Source organism: Nannobrachium achirus, assembly GCF_963921795.1.
Source record: "Nannobrachium achirus genome assembly, chromosome: 10".
Taxonomy (NCBI): domain Eukaryota; kingdom Metazoa; phylum Chordata; class Actinopteri; order Myctophiformes; family Myctophidae; genus Nannobrachium; species Nannobrachium achirus.
The window spans coordinates 25,446,718-25,464,217 of NC_137819.1; the positions used below are offsets into that span (position 1 = coordinate 25,446,718).

The window sequence follows — 17,500 nt, forward strand, 5'->3', positions numbered from 1 at the left end:
ACTTTTGTGCAAACAGTTTAATTCTTTCCTAATGGCAGGCCTGGACCACATGGGAATGAACCGGCTGTTCGGGAGTTGTCCCGCTTTTCCCAATGGCCAGCACGTCCCTGTGTGACACTGTGGTATGATCAAGTAGGGCCTTCATTTGTGAGGGAAAAGTAGTATATGTAGATAAGAGGTTTCTGCCCGACAGCAACAATATCACGGGTCATTGCCAATTTGCTTGCTGGCTTGGTGGTGGTCAAAGATGCTATTTCTTTTTAAATCTCAACTTTGCCACGGACATGACCAAGTCTTTGCCACGGACACATTTGTCTGCGTAGGAACGTATCGATGACCCCTGGATGACATGCTTAAAGGTGATACACCATGCATTTAAAAAGTATTTATGTCATATTGTTTATGTCCCAAAAAACGTTTTTCAAAAGGTTTGAGGCTAAATTACCACTCCTGAATAGAGAGACTCTCTCATTTTTGAATGGCTCTCAGAGCATTTCAGCTGCAGTACCACCTTTGGCCTGAACTGCCCCCCCCAAAAAAAAAAATCCTTTTGAAAAGAAAATGTTTTGGAAAAAAATATATAATTTTTTTTTTTTTAAATTTTTTTTATGATGACTTCACAATCGGCAGATGACGTCACAATCGGCAGCAAATCTGGATAGCCTGTTTTGAGAACCCGTGGGATACTTTTAACCTTCGCCTTCTCAAAACCAGAGAAAGACACAACGGTCAGAAATGGGACTTTGTGAGGATAGTAGGTGCAAGTGGGACCCCAAAAAAAAGGTTTTAAAATAGGAAAAGTGAAATTTCATGGTGTATCACCTTTAAGCAATCATGCTTTGGAATTAGGGCTGGTAAATTAATATTATAATTTTGAATGTTCCTCGAATATGGGGAAAAATATATATATATTCGTCATTCGAATATAAATATATAAATGTTCAAATTATACAGTATATACAGTGTATAGGCTATATACATCTTTATTTTACAAGGAAAATACAAAAACTGCTGTGTCAAGTTATAAAAACAAACACAGTATATATGCATAATATATTTGAATTTAATTTCTGAGGTTAACAGCCCTAGTTGGAATGCCTGTGTGTGTGTGCGTGCGTGCGTGCGTGCGTGCGCGTGAACTGTGTGTACTCACGTAGGCACTGCGGCAGCATGCCACTCCAGGTGCCGTTGGCCACGCAGGTGAGGACGGCGGGGAAGGAGAGCTCGTACCCCGGCGAGCAGCCGTAGCTCACGCTGCTGCCCCACTCAAAGTCGCTGCCCTGCAGCGCCCCGTTGCCGATGGGCGTGGGCGCCGCGCACGTCACCGCTGAGCCGTAGGGGGCCGGGGGGAAGATGGAAAAGGGAAGACAAACAACAGGGACTTTTAAGCAGTGGTAGGTAACACCCCAGACCAGCCCAAAGTCACTGTCCTGCACTGACGCCTTTATTGATGGCATGCTGGTTGTGGGGTGTGCCTTGCATGGCAGTAAGTGAGTGGCTGTGAGAGAGAACATCTTTGTGTATTAGGTTGTGACACTCCTGCCCTATTCAGCAGTAGTGGACAAAATACTACGAGAGAGGGCGATATCATTTAGCGACCTACAACCGGGTCGCGACGTGGTCGGTAGTTTTCAGCGTCCGGGTCGCTAAATCGACCGACTGGGACGGTAAAACCACCGACCGGGACGCTAGAACCACCGACCGGGACGCTAAAACCACCGACCGGGTCGCTAAATTGACCGACCGGGACGCTAAAACCACCGACCGGGACGCTAAAACCACCGAACGGGACGCTAAAACCACCGACCGGGTCGCTAATTCCACCGACCGGGACGCTAATTCCACCGACCGGGACGCTAATCCAGCGACCGGGTAGGTAAATCCACCGACCGGTGGTTGCTTCCACCGACCACCGGGCTACTAACCCTAACCCTAACCCTAACCCTAACCTCAGTAACCTTACCTCAGTTAGGCTAACCTGCCACGCAAATCCACCGACCGGTGGTCGCTTCCACCGACCACCGGGCTACTAACCCTAACCCTAACCCTAACCCTAACCCTAACCTCAGTAACCTTACCTCAGTTAGGCTAACCTGCCACACAACCTCCCGACCGGGTCGCTAAATCACCGACCGCGTCGCTAAATCACCGACCGCGCCGCTAAAGCGAGCGACCGGGTCGCTAAATCGACCGACTGGGGCGCAAAATCTTCCGACCGGGTCACTAGATGTACCAACCGGGTCGCTAAATCTACCGACCTAAAACTGCAGGCAGGTCGGTAGATTTAGCGACCGGGTCGGTCGATTTAGCGGCGCGGTCGGTGATTTAGCGACCCGGTCGCTCGATTTAGCAACCCGGTCGCTCGATTTAGCGACCCGGTCGCTGAAAACTACCGACCACGTCGCGACCCGGTTGTAGGTCGCTAAATGATCTCGCTCCTACTGAATACTACGTTTCTTTACTAAAAGTATCAATACTGCAATGAAGAAACACTCAAATGTCCGGCAATCAAAATTTACTTGAGTAAAAGTAGAAAAGTATTGTCAACAAGACAGTACTCATAATGCAGAATGTCTCATTTCACAAGTTATCACGTGAATGTATTAAAATCCTTGCTCACAATGCGTCGCATGGCGACGCGTCGTGAGCTTGTAGGTCTGCTATTTTTCAAGTTTAAAAGGGGCTGAAGTGGTTCTTCCGTAAGATTAAAATAATCCAAATCTACAAAGTAACTAGTAACTCAAGTTTTCAAATAATTGTAGTGGAGTAATAAGTACAATATTTGCCTCTGAGATGTAGCGGAGTAGAAGTAAAAGTATTGAAAAATGTACTTACAATAGGTGCAGTACAGTACTTGAGTAAATCTACTTAGTTACTTCCCACCACTGCTATTTAGAACCACAGCACCATGCAGTACCCCATTCCTAAAAGTGGGGTGCTGCTGTGCCATACCACTGTCAGGACACAGGGGCACTTTCAGGGGACACTCCTGACCGCCTACAAATAATTTTTACTTTGTATGTCTGGATAAAAGCGTTGTTCAAAGGCCTGGATTGCAAGTGAGAGAAAGGGGAAGACGGAGAAGGAGATCAGCCGGAGAATCGGAGCAGCAGGAGCGGTTTTGCAGTCGCTGAATCGCACTGTTGTGAAGAAAAAAAGAGTTGAGCCGTAAGGCAAAGCTCTCTGTCTTTCGAGCAATCTTCGTTCCCACTCTCACCTATGGTCATGAAGTGTGGGTCATGACCGAAAGTATAAGGTCTCGGGTACAAGCGGACGAAATGAGTTTTCTCAGAAGGGTGGCTGGTATCTCCCTTAGAGATAGGGTGAGAAGTTCAATCACCCGAGAGAGACTTGGAGTAGAACCGCTGCTCCTTCACTTGGAAAGGAGTCAGCTTAGGTGAACCACCTAAGCTGACTCCTAAAACCACTGACGCTAAAACCACCGAACGGGACGCTAAAACCACCGACCGGGTCGCTAATTCCACCGACCGGGACGCTAATTCCACCGACCGGGACGCTAATCCAGCGACCGGGTAGGTAAATCCACCGACCGGTGGTCGCTTCCACCGACCACCGGGCTACTAACCCTAACCCTAACCCTAACCCTAACCTCAGTAACCTTACCTCAGTTAGGCTAACCTGCCACGCAAATCCACCGACCGGTGGTCGCTTCCACCGACCACCGGGCTACTAACCCTAACCCTAACCCTAACCCTAACCTCAGTAACCTTACCTCAGTTAGGCTAACCTGCCACACAACCTCCCGACCGGGTCGCTAAATCACCGACCGCGTCGCTAAATCACCGACCGCGCCGCTAAAGCGAGCGACCGGGTCGCTAAATCGACCGACTGGGGCGCAAAATCTTCCGACCGGGTCACTAGATGTACCAACCGGGTCGCTAAATCTACCGACCTAAAACTGCAGGCAGGTCGGTAGATTTAGCGACCGGGTCGGTCGATTTAGCGGCGCCTTCCTAGGAAGGTCCTCGATGCACGTCCCACTGGGAGGAGACCCCGTGGCAGACCTAAGACCAGATGGAAGGATTATATCTCCAGACTGGCCTGGGAACGCCTCTGTATACTCCCAGAGGGAGTGGAGGAAGTTGCGCAGGATAAGGAAATCTGGAAGTCTCAGTTGGAACTGTTACCCCCGCGACCCGATTCCGGATAAGCGGTTGAAGATGGATGGATGGATGGATGGTGACAAACCATTTTCTAGAGATAAGAAAGACAACGCTACTGATTGATTGATGGACTGATCGACTAATTACATATAATCTTATCTAACTAGTAAGACGCCTCAGGGCGACATGCGACCTCGCCCTAAAGGGTGAGGACGCGCCAATTCTTGGCCATCTGGCCAGTGATATACTTTATATCGGACCAGTTACCCATATATGGAGACCCCTGCATGATAGTCAACAATGTGATGTCAGAACATGCCCATATATGGGCATTACCAAATATGGGCATTCCCAGATATGCGCTTAATATTGATGACATCGTGACAGGGATATCCATATATGGGCATAAAACGGATACGGACGTAATTCATTTGCAAGTGTGTCTCATGATGACATCAGCGATCTCCATATATGGGCATAAAAGGGACATCAAGACAGAGTGTGATGTCAGAGCGGCGAACCCATTCTGTTAAGATTGGTTCCCCTGACATCACAGTGACATCAGATTATGATGTCAGAGGAGCGACAAACCCATAGAACCACAGACAAACCCATAGAACCACAGCCAAACCCATAGAACCACAGACAAACACCATGGGGCGCGGGCGGCATAGCTCAGCAGTAGAGGAACCGTTATTAGAGCACGAAGGGTTCCCGAAGGGTTCCCAGTTTGAATCCGGGCTCCCCCTGAGTTAATGTCGAAGAGTCCTTGCACCTGAACCCCTAATTGCTCCCGTTGAGTAGGTTGGTGCCTTGCATGGTTTCATCTGCCACCGGTGTATGAATGTGTGCGGGTAAGGGGGAATGTAATGCACAATCTATGTAAAGCGCCTTGGATAAAAGCGCTATATAAATGCACCATTTACCATTTTATAGAACCACAGACAAACCCATAGAACCACGTGGCACCAGATGTGCCGGCTTTCATAGTATACTTGCGACCTGTGGTCGCAACAATAAGAACAACGAATACATGTATTCATGCAATATGTCTGCAGAGCATTCATTTGCGTGTAAAAAGCTGGACATAATTATACCAAAATCTCAGCCAAGAGCTTCACACATTTAACAACTTATTTTCCTTTGCACTTTTTGGAATTCTTTCAACAGCTCTCAGTGGTTGAACCCGAGGCGGCTGACCATGGAGAATCTAATTAATTTGTCCATAATTCACAATCTGGCGTGGGTTCATGTGTTGTTCATGTAAATTATGCTGCTTTTCTGACTGCAGATGAAAATATGTTTTCCTAACTACGTTTCCATAACGCTGAACTTGCAATTAACGGTGTGAGCATAATCTTGGCAGTGTGAAGACATTATTGTTTTTGTTATGTTGATCTTTTTTTGGTCTGGATACTGCAGTGGATGTCAGGGACGTACTAATTTTCAGGTTTTCGCCCCCTAGTGGCAGAAAAAAATACCTCTGGGAACTCAGATTGGGGACGTGCTGGCCATTGGGAAAAGCGGGACAACTCCCGAACGGCCGGTTCATTCCCGGCCGGTCCAGGCCGGCCATTAGGAAAAAAAGTGCACAAAAGTAAAAATTAAACTGTTTGCACAAAAGTAGTGAAAACAGCAGATCTACAAGCACACAACGCCTCGCACCGCGAGGCGTTGTGTGCTTGTAGATCGGCTGTTTTCACTAGTTTAAATCATTTTTAAAATGATAAATACAAAACAAACGGTTTTGGACATAAGGTTTCCACCCGACAACGACGAAATATAACTCCCAGGCCCACTGGCTTGTCACTTGTCATGATCTGAAATGGCAAATCTTTGAGTAGCAGCAGCGCTATAGAGAGAGATCTCTCTCTATAGCGCGCAATGAGGGCCTCTACAACTCTTTTTCCCGGGCTGAATCAGGGGCCCAGCACGTCCCTGGTGGATGTGCACACGTCCCTTTCCTAAATACAGAGTGAGCGAGTATAACATGGCTTTTGTGAGTTCTGTGTTGATTAGTATTGTCGGTGGAGTGGACTGCAATAGTATAATAACTAGAGTCGTAACGTTCCTGAAGAAACAGTGACGACTCAAAAAGATTAATGACGTCACCCATTGACACCCAGTGTTTTTTTTGTGTTTTGTTTTTAATCTTTTTCATACTTCTCTGTAACTTTGTAAATAACCTTATACTGGTGTGCTGCCTCTGGGCAACTAATATACCCCCTTGGGATAATAAAGGTATCTATCTATCTATCTATCAAAATGTACGTTTCAGAAAGAATGACACAAAAAGCCATTTTAAAGTTTGAATGAATCTTCTATAGGTGAAAATATGATGGCGCCAGACCGGGCCAAAGTTTTGAGGAGAATAATAATAAAAACAAAGAAGAGGAAAAAGTGCCAAGACAACATAACTGGGCTCTCTCCAACATCGGAAATAGAGCCCACTAATAATCGTGTCCTCTTTAGTTGTTGTTTTGGGTATTTGCCAAGTACATTTGCACACCTGGACTTCATGGTCCACATTTAGCTAACCATTAGGAGCAGAGTGTGACTATTTATAACAGTGCCCAGGGAGCAGTTAGGGGTTAAGTGTGTTAAGCATCAGGGACACTGCGATACCAAGTCTGGAGGAGCCGGGGACCCAACTGGTGACCTCCTGATTCCCAGATGGCCTCTGCCTCCTGAGCCATGGCTGCCAGAGTGGTAAGTGACATCTCGTTACTTCCACAGATCCAACTGGTGCGTGCTGTGTTATCATTGCATAGCACACACTGCTAAGCCTAAAGGCTTAAGATAAAATAAAAACAATCTGATATTCATCCAAGGGTCCCCGACTAGTTTAATATTGATATCAAGAAAGTACCTCTTAATTGACTTTAGATCTCTGTCCTCAAGACAAGTGATTCATTTCCTTACGATCTTGAAAATCCTGGCTAAATTCCTCTGACAGGCGATGGTTTGGCCATGGTTTAACTTTCATTAAACTTTTAAGCGGTGTCTGGCTTTGTGTGTAGGTCCCTATGTCTGTATGAGTGTCCGTATGAGCACGGAACTCCATGTATGGAGATAACTGACCATCATACAAGGACATATGCACGTGTCGTCTTTGATACCATTCTCACAGGTACGATTTCTTTTTCTGTACAAAGACATATCCACTCAAGGTTCAATTTAGGTTACAGGTTATTTAGTTAGTATGTAACGCTCCATTCCATAAAAAATGCACCCCACCCCCAGCTATCCAGCTGCCAATCCCTCTGTGTATGTCTGTCTCAATGGTTGACTTACACAGAAATGTATGGGTCAAAATGTGGTTAATGTAATTTATTCAACTCCCCTGCAGATGGTTTGAATAATCCTTAACAATAAGGAGACGTGTGAAAACATCACAGCTGTTTACAACACCACAAATGTAAAACAGAAGGTAACAATGGATACAAGACGTGTGTAGCATATAGCCACCTTTCTAGCAACTGTAAGTATGTGTTAAACATTCAAGGTTAGAGGTGTTTTTGTTTATAGCCAGGTCAGCACTGGGTATAGGACAGTGGTGGTTTACCTGCACATAAAGTAAGGGTATACTACTATTATTGTACATACGGTATGGGTATTGTGTAGTGTTGATTTCCCTTTAAATATGGGTAGGCTATAGGGTAGTGTTGGTTTTCCATTTACAAATGGGTATAGGGCAGTGTTTCTCAACCACTGTGCCGCAGACCTTTGGTGTGCCCTTTGACATTTTGACAGTGAAGTCAGAATGTAAGGACTTTTAAAACCTTTAAGAAAAGAAAATAGACCATAGCTTCATCAAAAGTAATTAACAAACAATATAAAAACTTTGGCCAAGTTGTAAAATAATATAAGAAAGAGGCAGACATTTTGAAAATAGCCACACACACACCGTATATCTAGGTGTGCCCTGGGATCTTTTGGCTATGAAAAGTGTGCCCTGGCAGAAAGAAAGGTTGAGAAACACTGGCAGAGGGTAGTGTTGGTTTCCCTTTACATATGGGTATAAGGTTCTTAAGTACATATGAGTATAGGGGTAGTGGTGGTTTTCCTGTACAAAATATGGGTATATGGGTATAGGGTTAAGTTTACCTATACATATGAGTATAGGGGTAGTGGTGGTTTACCTGTACATATGAGTATAGGGGTAGTGGTGGTTTACATGTACATCTGAGTATAGGGGTAGTGGAGGTTTACCTGTACATATGAGTATAGGGGTAGTGGTGGTTTACATGTACATCTGAGTATAGGGGTAGTGGAGGTTTACCTGTACATATGAGTATAGGGGTAGTGGTGGTTTACATGTACATATGAGTATATGGGTATAGGGTAGTTTACCTGTACATATGAGTATATGGGTATAGGGTAGTTTACCTGTACATATGAGTATATGGGTATAGGGTAGTTTACCTGTACATATGAGTATATGGGTATAGGGTAGTTTACCTGTACATATGAGTATATGGGTATAGGGTAGTTTACCTGTACATATGGGCATATTGCCGTTCCAGGTCCCATTCTGGGTACACGTCCTTGTAGGCGACCCATCCTCCTCCATGCCGTACCCTGGCTGACACTGGAAGGACACGTTCTGACCAATCACAAAGTCCTCCCCATAACGGAGGCCACTAGCTGGAACACCTGGATCGCCACAGTTTATCACTATGGAGACAGACGAGGGAGGCGGAGAGGAAAGGGTTAATCCGACCCATGATGCTGCTGGGCAAATCAGTTAGTCCAGTCCATGTTTTTGCTTATTTCTCCTCCATTCCACGCACGCACGCACGCACACACACACACACACACACACACACCTTCTCCTCAAGATGGGCTATTCTTGAGACTTGTGATTAGATTGCATTGTAACAAAGAAAGATGAAGTTTGCGCTTGCAAACTTCATCGCACGCACACACACACACACACACACACACACACACACACACACACACACACACACACACACACACACACACACACACACACACACACACACACACACACACACACACACACACACACACACACACACACACCTTCTCCTTGAGATGGGCAATTCTTGAGACTTGTGATTAGATTGCATTGTAACAAAGAAAGATGAAGTTTGCGCTCTCATTAAATAGTCCCAATCAACAGGTATTCTAGTCAGGCGTGCAAGCCAAAGATAACATACAAGAAAGACAAAAGGAAACATGGCCACAGAGGTTGTTCAGATGCAAACAAATACATTTTTTAATCAGATTTCTTTTTTTGTCATCCTCACATGTTCTTTTATGTATTCTCCCCAAAGTGAATGAAGCAGCGGTGAAGCTGAACTATTTAGATGGGAACGGCCTGGGACCCATTTAAGGAGTGTTAGAGTTCCCTAGGCCATACTTAACAAGCACTGTCCTTCATAGCTAATAGGCAGCTTAAATACGTCTAAACCCCACCAGACCCTGTGATGCCTGCTAATAGCCATGGTGTAATCTGCTGTAACGGCCACAGACGACACTTTCCTTAAGTCAGGGCTTCTTAAAACTTTTTCATCCATCTTCACGGAATTCGATTTCTTGCCACTCAACACACAAGTGCTGTTTTTAATACGTGTTAGACCTAAATCGAGTAGGTTTTGTTTACTTTCCTGGCTGGGAGATGGCAATTTTCCTTTTTTTAAATCAAATCACGCTGGTGCTGACATCATGTGGGCAACAAGTGAGCAGATATAGTTTTTCAAGTATGAGACGCAGAGGAAAGCAATGACAGAAACAGCAAATTGAATAAATATGTTTGATACTTGAGTATGTGATTCATGTTTCTTCCTTCTGGTGTGATTCATATGTGCACCTCGAAATACTATATTGGTGCAGGTTTCCTTCTGGCTTAGAGTGCCTCAATATCATTTGCCACCTTGGAACCTAATTCTTAGCACAGTCTTTGGCATCCGAGAACATAAGCTGTGACTTATTGGCATAATCATTTCTTTACTAACTGGGTAGAACTACACATTAGCATGCAGACTGGGTTGCTCGCGAGCAGCAAACATACCATGTTGATTCACATTTTGTTCGACAATAGCGTCGTCTAAATTATACGGCGGCCATAAAAGCTGCATACTTGCAGGTTGTTTTCCCCTCATGAATTGCATAATGGAGTTCCTAACAAAATCGACCATAATATATAACCATCAATGTTATTCAAGAGCATTGCCACTCAAGGCTGATTTGATAGCTCTGAGCCTTGTTTACCGTTACCCATTTAACAAAAAAACTAAAAGTACTTTATAATGCAGCAGAGTAATTCAGAACCAAGGTGAAAGTGGAGGTTAAAAGGCTCCTAAGGGAGGCAGAGTTTGGTGACATATCTAGAGGTTCATTGCACACAGCAAAATGTAATGGCAATGGTAACGTTATAAAATCAATCAATCAATCAATGTCTAGTATCCATCCATCCATCCAATTAATTACGTAAGGGATAACATCTCGCTCAGCGGTGATTATCAAGTGATAGGAGCCTGACAGGTTGATATGCCACAAGCGCTTATTTCACGGTTATTTACTAAATAAATTAATACATTGACCAAAGTAAAAAAATATATATTTCCTTGCTTAGAGTAGTGAAAGTGTTGCACTGGCCGTCCGCAGAGCGCAACGTCGCCTTGACGCAAATAAGGAAGTGTTGATCAAATCGAATCCATATTTGGTTACTGCATTGTCTATTTCTCGCTTCAAATGTTTTCAAAAATATTCTTGAGAGCAACGTTTAGTTGTAAATGACGCTGTGTGTTTGTTTACATGGCTGACATGTTGGATACGGCACTAAATTCACACAGAGCAGCCTGAATGCAGCAGGTGCTCTGCCATTATTCACCTATAATTCACCGCTCATTTCAGCGCTTGACCAATCAGAATCGAGCATTCAAACAAGTCGTGCAATAAAATGTGATATCTTACTGGTACAGTTGGGCTGCACTCCTGACCAGGTTCCATTGGCCTGGCATAGCCTGGTGGTGGCGCCAGTGAGTATGTAGCCATCCATACAGGAGTAGATGACAGAGTGAGAGAAGGTTGTTCCATCCAAGCGATAGACTCTACCATTACTGGGAGTACCGGGGTTACCACACTGGACAGCTGCATGGGGAGAGTGGGGAAGAGCCAATTAGCCATGCCTTTCAGGTATAATTGTTGATTGTTAACTTTGTACATGTTACAACACGACGCAAATTGACATACAGGGTACAACCCATATTTGTGTCCATTCCAGCCTTTCTTGGAGTTCCTACAATTCCCATGGTGCATTTCCATGGCAGGCATAGGCCTGGCATGCCCATATGGTCTACTGCTGCCATTACACCAACCAGATTCATATTTTCTGAAGTCAACATCTCTATTTTGCCGTAAACACACACAGCAAACATGGACAATGTCCACCGAGTGGAGTAGTTAAAAACCAAAAAGATGCGTTGTGATCTTGTAGATCAGCTATCCTAGCCTAGTTCCAGACCCTGAATCGCTAGCCACACCCCTTTAAATTTTTTGTTTTGGCGATTCAGGTCTAGCATCGCTCTCATAAGAAGAGGCCTGCCTCGGTTGAAAATCCGATCGGTGAATCAGCGTCGTGAATCAGCGTCTTGTGATCAGCGTGGGTGGGCCGGGGTTTCCCAGAACTCATGTGTGTTTCCAAGTACACCAGCGCCGCCGCCGTAGCGTACCGCGCATCGCGTCGCGCAAAAATGCGGTAAATTGCGGTAAAATGCGATCGTATCGATCTCGCTATGAAACACCAGTAGCAGGCATGTTATGTTTTGTTTGATTACTAGTTCGTAGTGCTCCTATTCTGACTGTTTCAGCCACACTGAACCAATAGCTGAAGACTGCCTTTTTTTTGGCAACGCCCATCCCTGCAATCGCCTTTGGTGGAAGTGAGTTCAGACTGAATAATGGAGTGAAACGAAATGTCAATTCAGGCTGAGTGTCAGGCTACAGCTATCCCCCAAAAAGTAAAGTGGTTAAAATGGTCCTTGTTTTGTTGGGGACCCCCTCAAACCCCCTCAAGGACCCCTGGGGGAGCACAGACCACACCTTGAGAACCACTGCTCAAATGTAGAATAAGAATTAATTGTTTTTCCCTTATTTCCGAGGCTCCTTGAACGCACGCACCACCATCAAAATGCTCAGATTACTTCCACTTCCGGACCGCGATAAGTCTTGTCCATCACCCGGTAAAGAAAAATGATATCCGCAGCCATCTGTGCTTTTGTTATGGTCCATAGAGAAGGGCTTGCTTCACAACAAGAACGCGACCTGGAGGTAGATTACGAGATAAATCCATTTTTGTGAATTTCATAACATTGGCCTGGATGCAAAACCGGATTTCTTGATTGACTTATCTCCAGCTGCATTATGGGAATTTGAGTTTTGAGTTCATGGGTGCCGCAGGCCGCACGCTACAGCTTAATATAAAACCTCATCAACCTCGCCAATCACGCCGACGGCACTCTGCTACATCAAAGAGTTTGAGGAGGCGCCTCATCATCGGCATCGGATAAGTTAAGAACGGTTGTTGAATGAGGCCCAATGGTGGTATTTAAGAGACACAGGAGACTGCTCAAGTGTTATGGCTGCAATGCCAATTACATTAGCCTTATAGGAATCAACAATCGTTTTTTTCCCTTTAAGTTAATTTGACTTTCTTCTCACTTAAATTAACTCTTGGCTTACGTTTACAGAAGGGCTGCGAGCCCGACCAGGTCCCGTTGGGGAAGCACATCCTCTCTGTCGAACCGATCAACTCGTAGCCCTCGGAGCAGCTGAAGTAAACCTTGGAGCGGATCTTGAAGTCGGTTTGCTCCCTGAAACCGTGAGACGGAACGCCAGGATCACCACAAGAACCAGCCGTGTCGCCTACAGAGAGAGACAGAGCGGGAGAAAGTGACACAAAGAGATGGAATGGTAGGAGGAAGAGAAAGACAGGGAATGGTGGTAAGAGGGGTATACACCAGGGTTCTTCAATGTTTTCAGGCCAAGGACCCCTTAGTTGAGAGAGAGAGATGAAGCAGGGACCGTCACAACCTTTTCATAGATTCCATATAGTTTTCCATATCGTTTGACAGCACAATCATCAGTGTATTTTGGATTCATGTCAATTTGTTCATTCATTGTCAAGTTTTCAGATATTTAAAGGGGAAGACCACCCATTTTCAATATTGAACTACAGTATGTCATTCATATACCTTAGAGGAGTTGTGTGGAAATAAATAAAAAAAAGTTCCCCCTCATCTGTGTTGACTAGAACTGGAGGATTGATTTTGGGGTTTGTATTGTAAAGTACAATGTGTGATGTCATCAAGTTGTAATTTGCAATACAAACCCCAAAATCAATCCCCCAGTTCTAGGCAACACAGAAGAGGGGAAACTTTTTTTTTAATTTCCACACAACTCCTCTAAGGTATATTAATGACATATTTCAATATTGAAAATGGGTGGTCTTCCCCTTTAACCACTTGAACCGTCAATAATTAATAAACTTGACATTTCACTGTACTTGGTCTGCCCTTTTCCCCCTCTACACCAAACCTCTTTGCCAAAAATAGCCAATCTACAACCTCACTAGGCGTTGTGAGCTTGTAGATCTGCTATCACACAAAGATTTGGAGGACCCCCTGAGGACCCCCTAGGGGTCCCGGACCCCCCGTTGAAGACCCTTGGTATACACAGAGAAGGAGAAGGTTAAGCATGTTCCTTGAAGAACTTTGGTAGAACTTTGAATTGCATAGATACCTGGAGATGATATGTAATGTAAGTTAAAATATTGTTCATCATCCATACTGGACTACTTATGGGCAATAATTCCATTAACAATCACTGCATAGCAAAAGACCTCTCCCTTTTAGCAGATACAGATTGTAAGCAAAGCATATTCTGTCAATACACTGTGTTAAAGACGTTATATTTCCCTTGATAGGGAAAAGGTAACACAATCTGTGTAAGAAGAGTGCACCAGGAGGACTCATTCTATTAGAAACTCATTGGACGAACCTGCTTTATTTGCATTCATTAAATGTAGGGACCCGTTTTCTCATTCAAGAGAGTAAATGGAATCACTATTTTTAGCTCACTCATAGCGCAGAAAGGCAATGGGTGAAGGATTTGAATTGATATCATCCCAGGTAACTATACAACCCAAAGTTCTACAAAAGCAACAACAACCTAAAGTTGAAAAAGCTACTAAAGCCATACCCGTTCAGCTTCACTTTAGAGTCTTTTGAGACAGGAAAAGACAAACTAGAAATACTGTTCCTACGAAACAGTGTGGGCTCGCATGTAACACCATGTATGGGCATAAAGATCTACCCTTTGGCTGCACCTCATTGCCTAAGGGTTCTGCCTTTGTACTGTCGAGGAGAGCTTGACTGATAGATTACGTCATTTTGAGGAGAACTTGATAGATAAATAATGAAGATAACATACGTGTGCTCGCTTTCAGCGAGCCCACAATAATTTGAATAAGACACCTGCATCATCTGCAGAACCACAACCAGATTGCTTCATTGATTCACTACCAAAACATAATGCTTTATGCACAACAAAAACTCAAAAAAGGAGACGAGAGGTACACTAAGAGAGAGAGAGAGAGAGAATAGAAGTTCAGTGCAAATAATTACACATAAAAAATACATAAACCCAGTTTATTAGACACTTTCAACCTGATTTCAAGAAGTTCAAATGTTTTCAAAAATGACAAAACTACCAGATCTAGATTGGCAATCTCACTATTTATCGTATGACAAAGTATATGGGACTAAAGGCTCTTTACCACTGGGCGCGATAACGATAAAGGTAACGATATGTCGGCGTTCACATCAATTATGACGGCTTTATCGTTGTGGCCTGGACGCTGCCATCCACTTCAATTGAAAACAATATATTTTATTCTTATCTTTATCGCGCCCAGCAGGAAAGGGCGTTTAAAGTAGTCGTATGTATGCACCTACTATCGTGGGCAGGACTTTGGATCATCCAGTACAGAAAAAAACAGACTCTTATTTTGGTAGATAAATGCATAAATATGCTCCAAGACACGTCTACATGTACATGGTGACACGGCGCATATTGCGCATCATGTCGAGGGCACATGTGCGTCTGTGTGCACGGCAGACTGCGCGCGTATGTCGCTGCCAGAGCCTATGAGTCTGCATGTCTGTGTGTGAGTGGGTGTGCTGTCTCTGTGCATCCCTTTGCCCTTGGAGTGCTGCTTGGTCAGCAAATTCTGTCTGACAGACAGAGCGTGCTCCTGGGAGCGCAAGCACACGCACAGGCACGCGCGCACGCAAAGCAAGGCTAGACAAAATATGCAGAGACACCAATATCATCAGCTACTGCCTATGCCTTTATTTTGTTAAAAGGCATAACGCTGGAGTGGTCTCATAGGCATGGCTTTTTATCATTTTGAAAATGATGTAAAAATCTGCACAGCACAAAGTCCACTGGAATGCTGCACCTCAATAATGCAATCTCATTACTTATTTTTGGATCACTTTGCCTCCAAACTATACTGAATACGGAGTTAAACAAGGACACTTTCTTCTTTACTAGATAGAATTCAAATTAGACATACGGTACATATTGCTGTCTACCAGAACTATCTATGGTGTTTGAAGTAAATGTCCCTATAGTGCTAAAATGGTCCATAACGAAGAAAAGGGGAATTAAAAGAATAATTTACAGGGAGGTCTCAAAGGCGTCTCTAATCTAATGAAAGATGCATCGGCATGTTTGTTTGGGAAATTGCAAATAGGCAGGATATTATGCTCTTGTGAGTCAACTAAAAAACTCTACACTCAAGTACCATGAATATTAAGTGGACATTTGCATGTGTGCAGTGTATTTTCCTTATAAGTCCATTTAAACTCAAGGACGCTCTCTGTTCACAGCCATGAAAGTAACCATTATTTTGTGCTATTACTGTTATCACTGCTGTGTTATGTTTATCTTTTAGTCCAGGACGTTAGCTCCAGAATATGAAGGAATCGTTCAGTTTGTGATAAAAGCATGAAATTTGGTACACTTGTAGCCAAAGGCATTCCGAAAAGATTTGGATATGGAGGCATCATGAATTTTCAACATGGCGCCCATGGCAGCCATTTTTCAAAATGGCTGCCAGCAACAACTGTTTTCTTAGGAGTAATGGATATAATATGATAGTTTAGACATATTTACCATACATAGTACTTGGTAAATGCCTTTTGGATAATTTAAAAGTCATTGAATTGAATATTCAAGATGGCAGCCGTCACTTGTATGACTGATATGGGTGATCTCTGTGTCAAATCAGTCATTTTTATGACGCAGAATTCAAATTTGGAACTTTGGAATTGGCCAAAAACGTCCTTCTATCTCTCTGCACAGGCTACTGTATATACAGTACAGTATATTATCACTGTTTCTTTAAAGATGGCAGCCATATGGCCAAAATCTAAATTATAATTGCAAGAAAATAGAGCTATTATCTATTTTATTGGAATTACATTTTGATCCAATAAACTTAACAATCCCTATATCAGCAACAAATGAACCATTTGATGAATGGAAATGTAATAGAATAGTAATAGAGGTTTGTAGCCCTCCATGCCGCTCACCTCTAGAGTTTGTGTCCGCTTCCTTAATATAATGTTGTGTACTGTACCTTACTGTACTGTACTGTACTGTACTGTACTGTACTGTACTGTACTGTACTGTACTGTACTGACCTAACTGTACTGCACTGTACTGTACCTTACTGTACTGTACTGTACTGACCTAACTGTACTGCACTGTATTGTACCTTACTCAGTAAGGTACTGTAAGGCTTACTGTACTGTACTGTACTGTCCTTACTGTACTCTACTGTACTCTACTGTACTGTACTGTACCTTGCTGTACTGTACTGTACTGTACTGTACATTACTGTACTGTACATTACTGTACTGTAGTATACAGTAGTGTACTGTACTGTACTGTAGTATAGTGTACTGTACCTTACTGTACTGTCCTTACTGTACTGTACTGTACTGTACTGTACTGTACTGTACTCCTGTAAAGTACTCTACTGTACCTTACTGTACTGTACTGTACTGTATTGTAGTATAGTGTACTGTACCTTACTGTACTGTACTGTACTGTACCTTACTGTGCTGTACTGTAGTGTAAAAGCGCTATATACTGTACTGTTGTGTACCTTACTGTGCTGTATTGTAGTGTAAAAGCGCTATATACGGTACTGTTGTGTACCTTACTGTGCTGTATTGTAGTGTAAAAGCACTATATACAATCCAGATAGTATTATTGTTATTATGGAGATCTCTACCTTTATCCATCCATCCATCCATCCGTCCGTCCGTCTCTTT

The 17,500-nt window shown here is 43.7% G+C and overlaps 1 protein-coding gene across 1 annotated transcript in view; it reads right to left on the minus strand.

Annotated features, from left to right (window-relative positions):
- csmd3b (CUB and Sushi multiple domains 3b) overlaps window positions 1-17,500 on the minus strand; it is a gene marked incomplete at both ends in the record, with an annotated part of 797,030 nt that overhangs the window by 22,041 nt on the left and 757,489 nt on the right. The window contains 4 exon segments of the mRNA XM_080735998.1: window positions 1,154-1,327; window positions 8,622-8,801; window positions 11,070-11,246; window positions 12,837-13,019. Coding sequence (XP_080592124.1) covers window positions 1,154-1,327; window positions 8,622-8,801; window positions 11,070-11,246; window positions 12,837-13,019 — 714 coding nt within the window.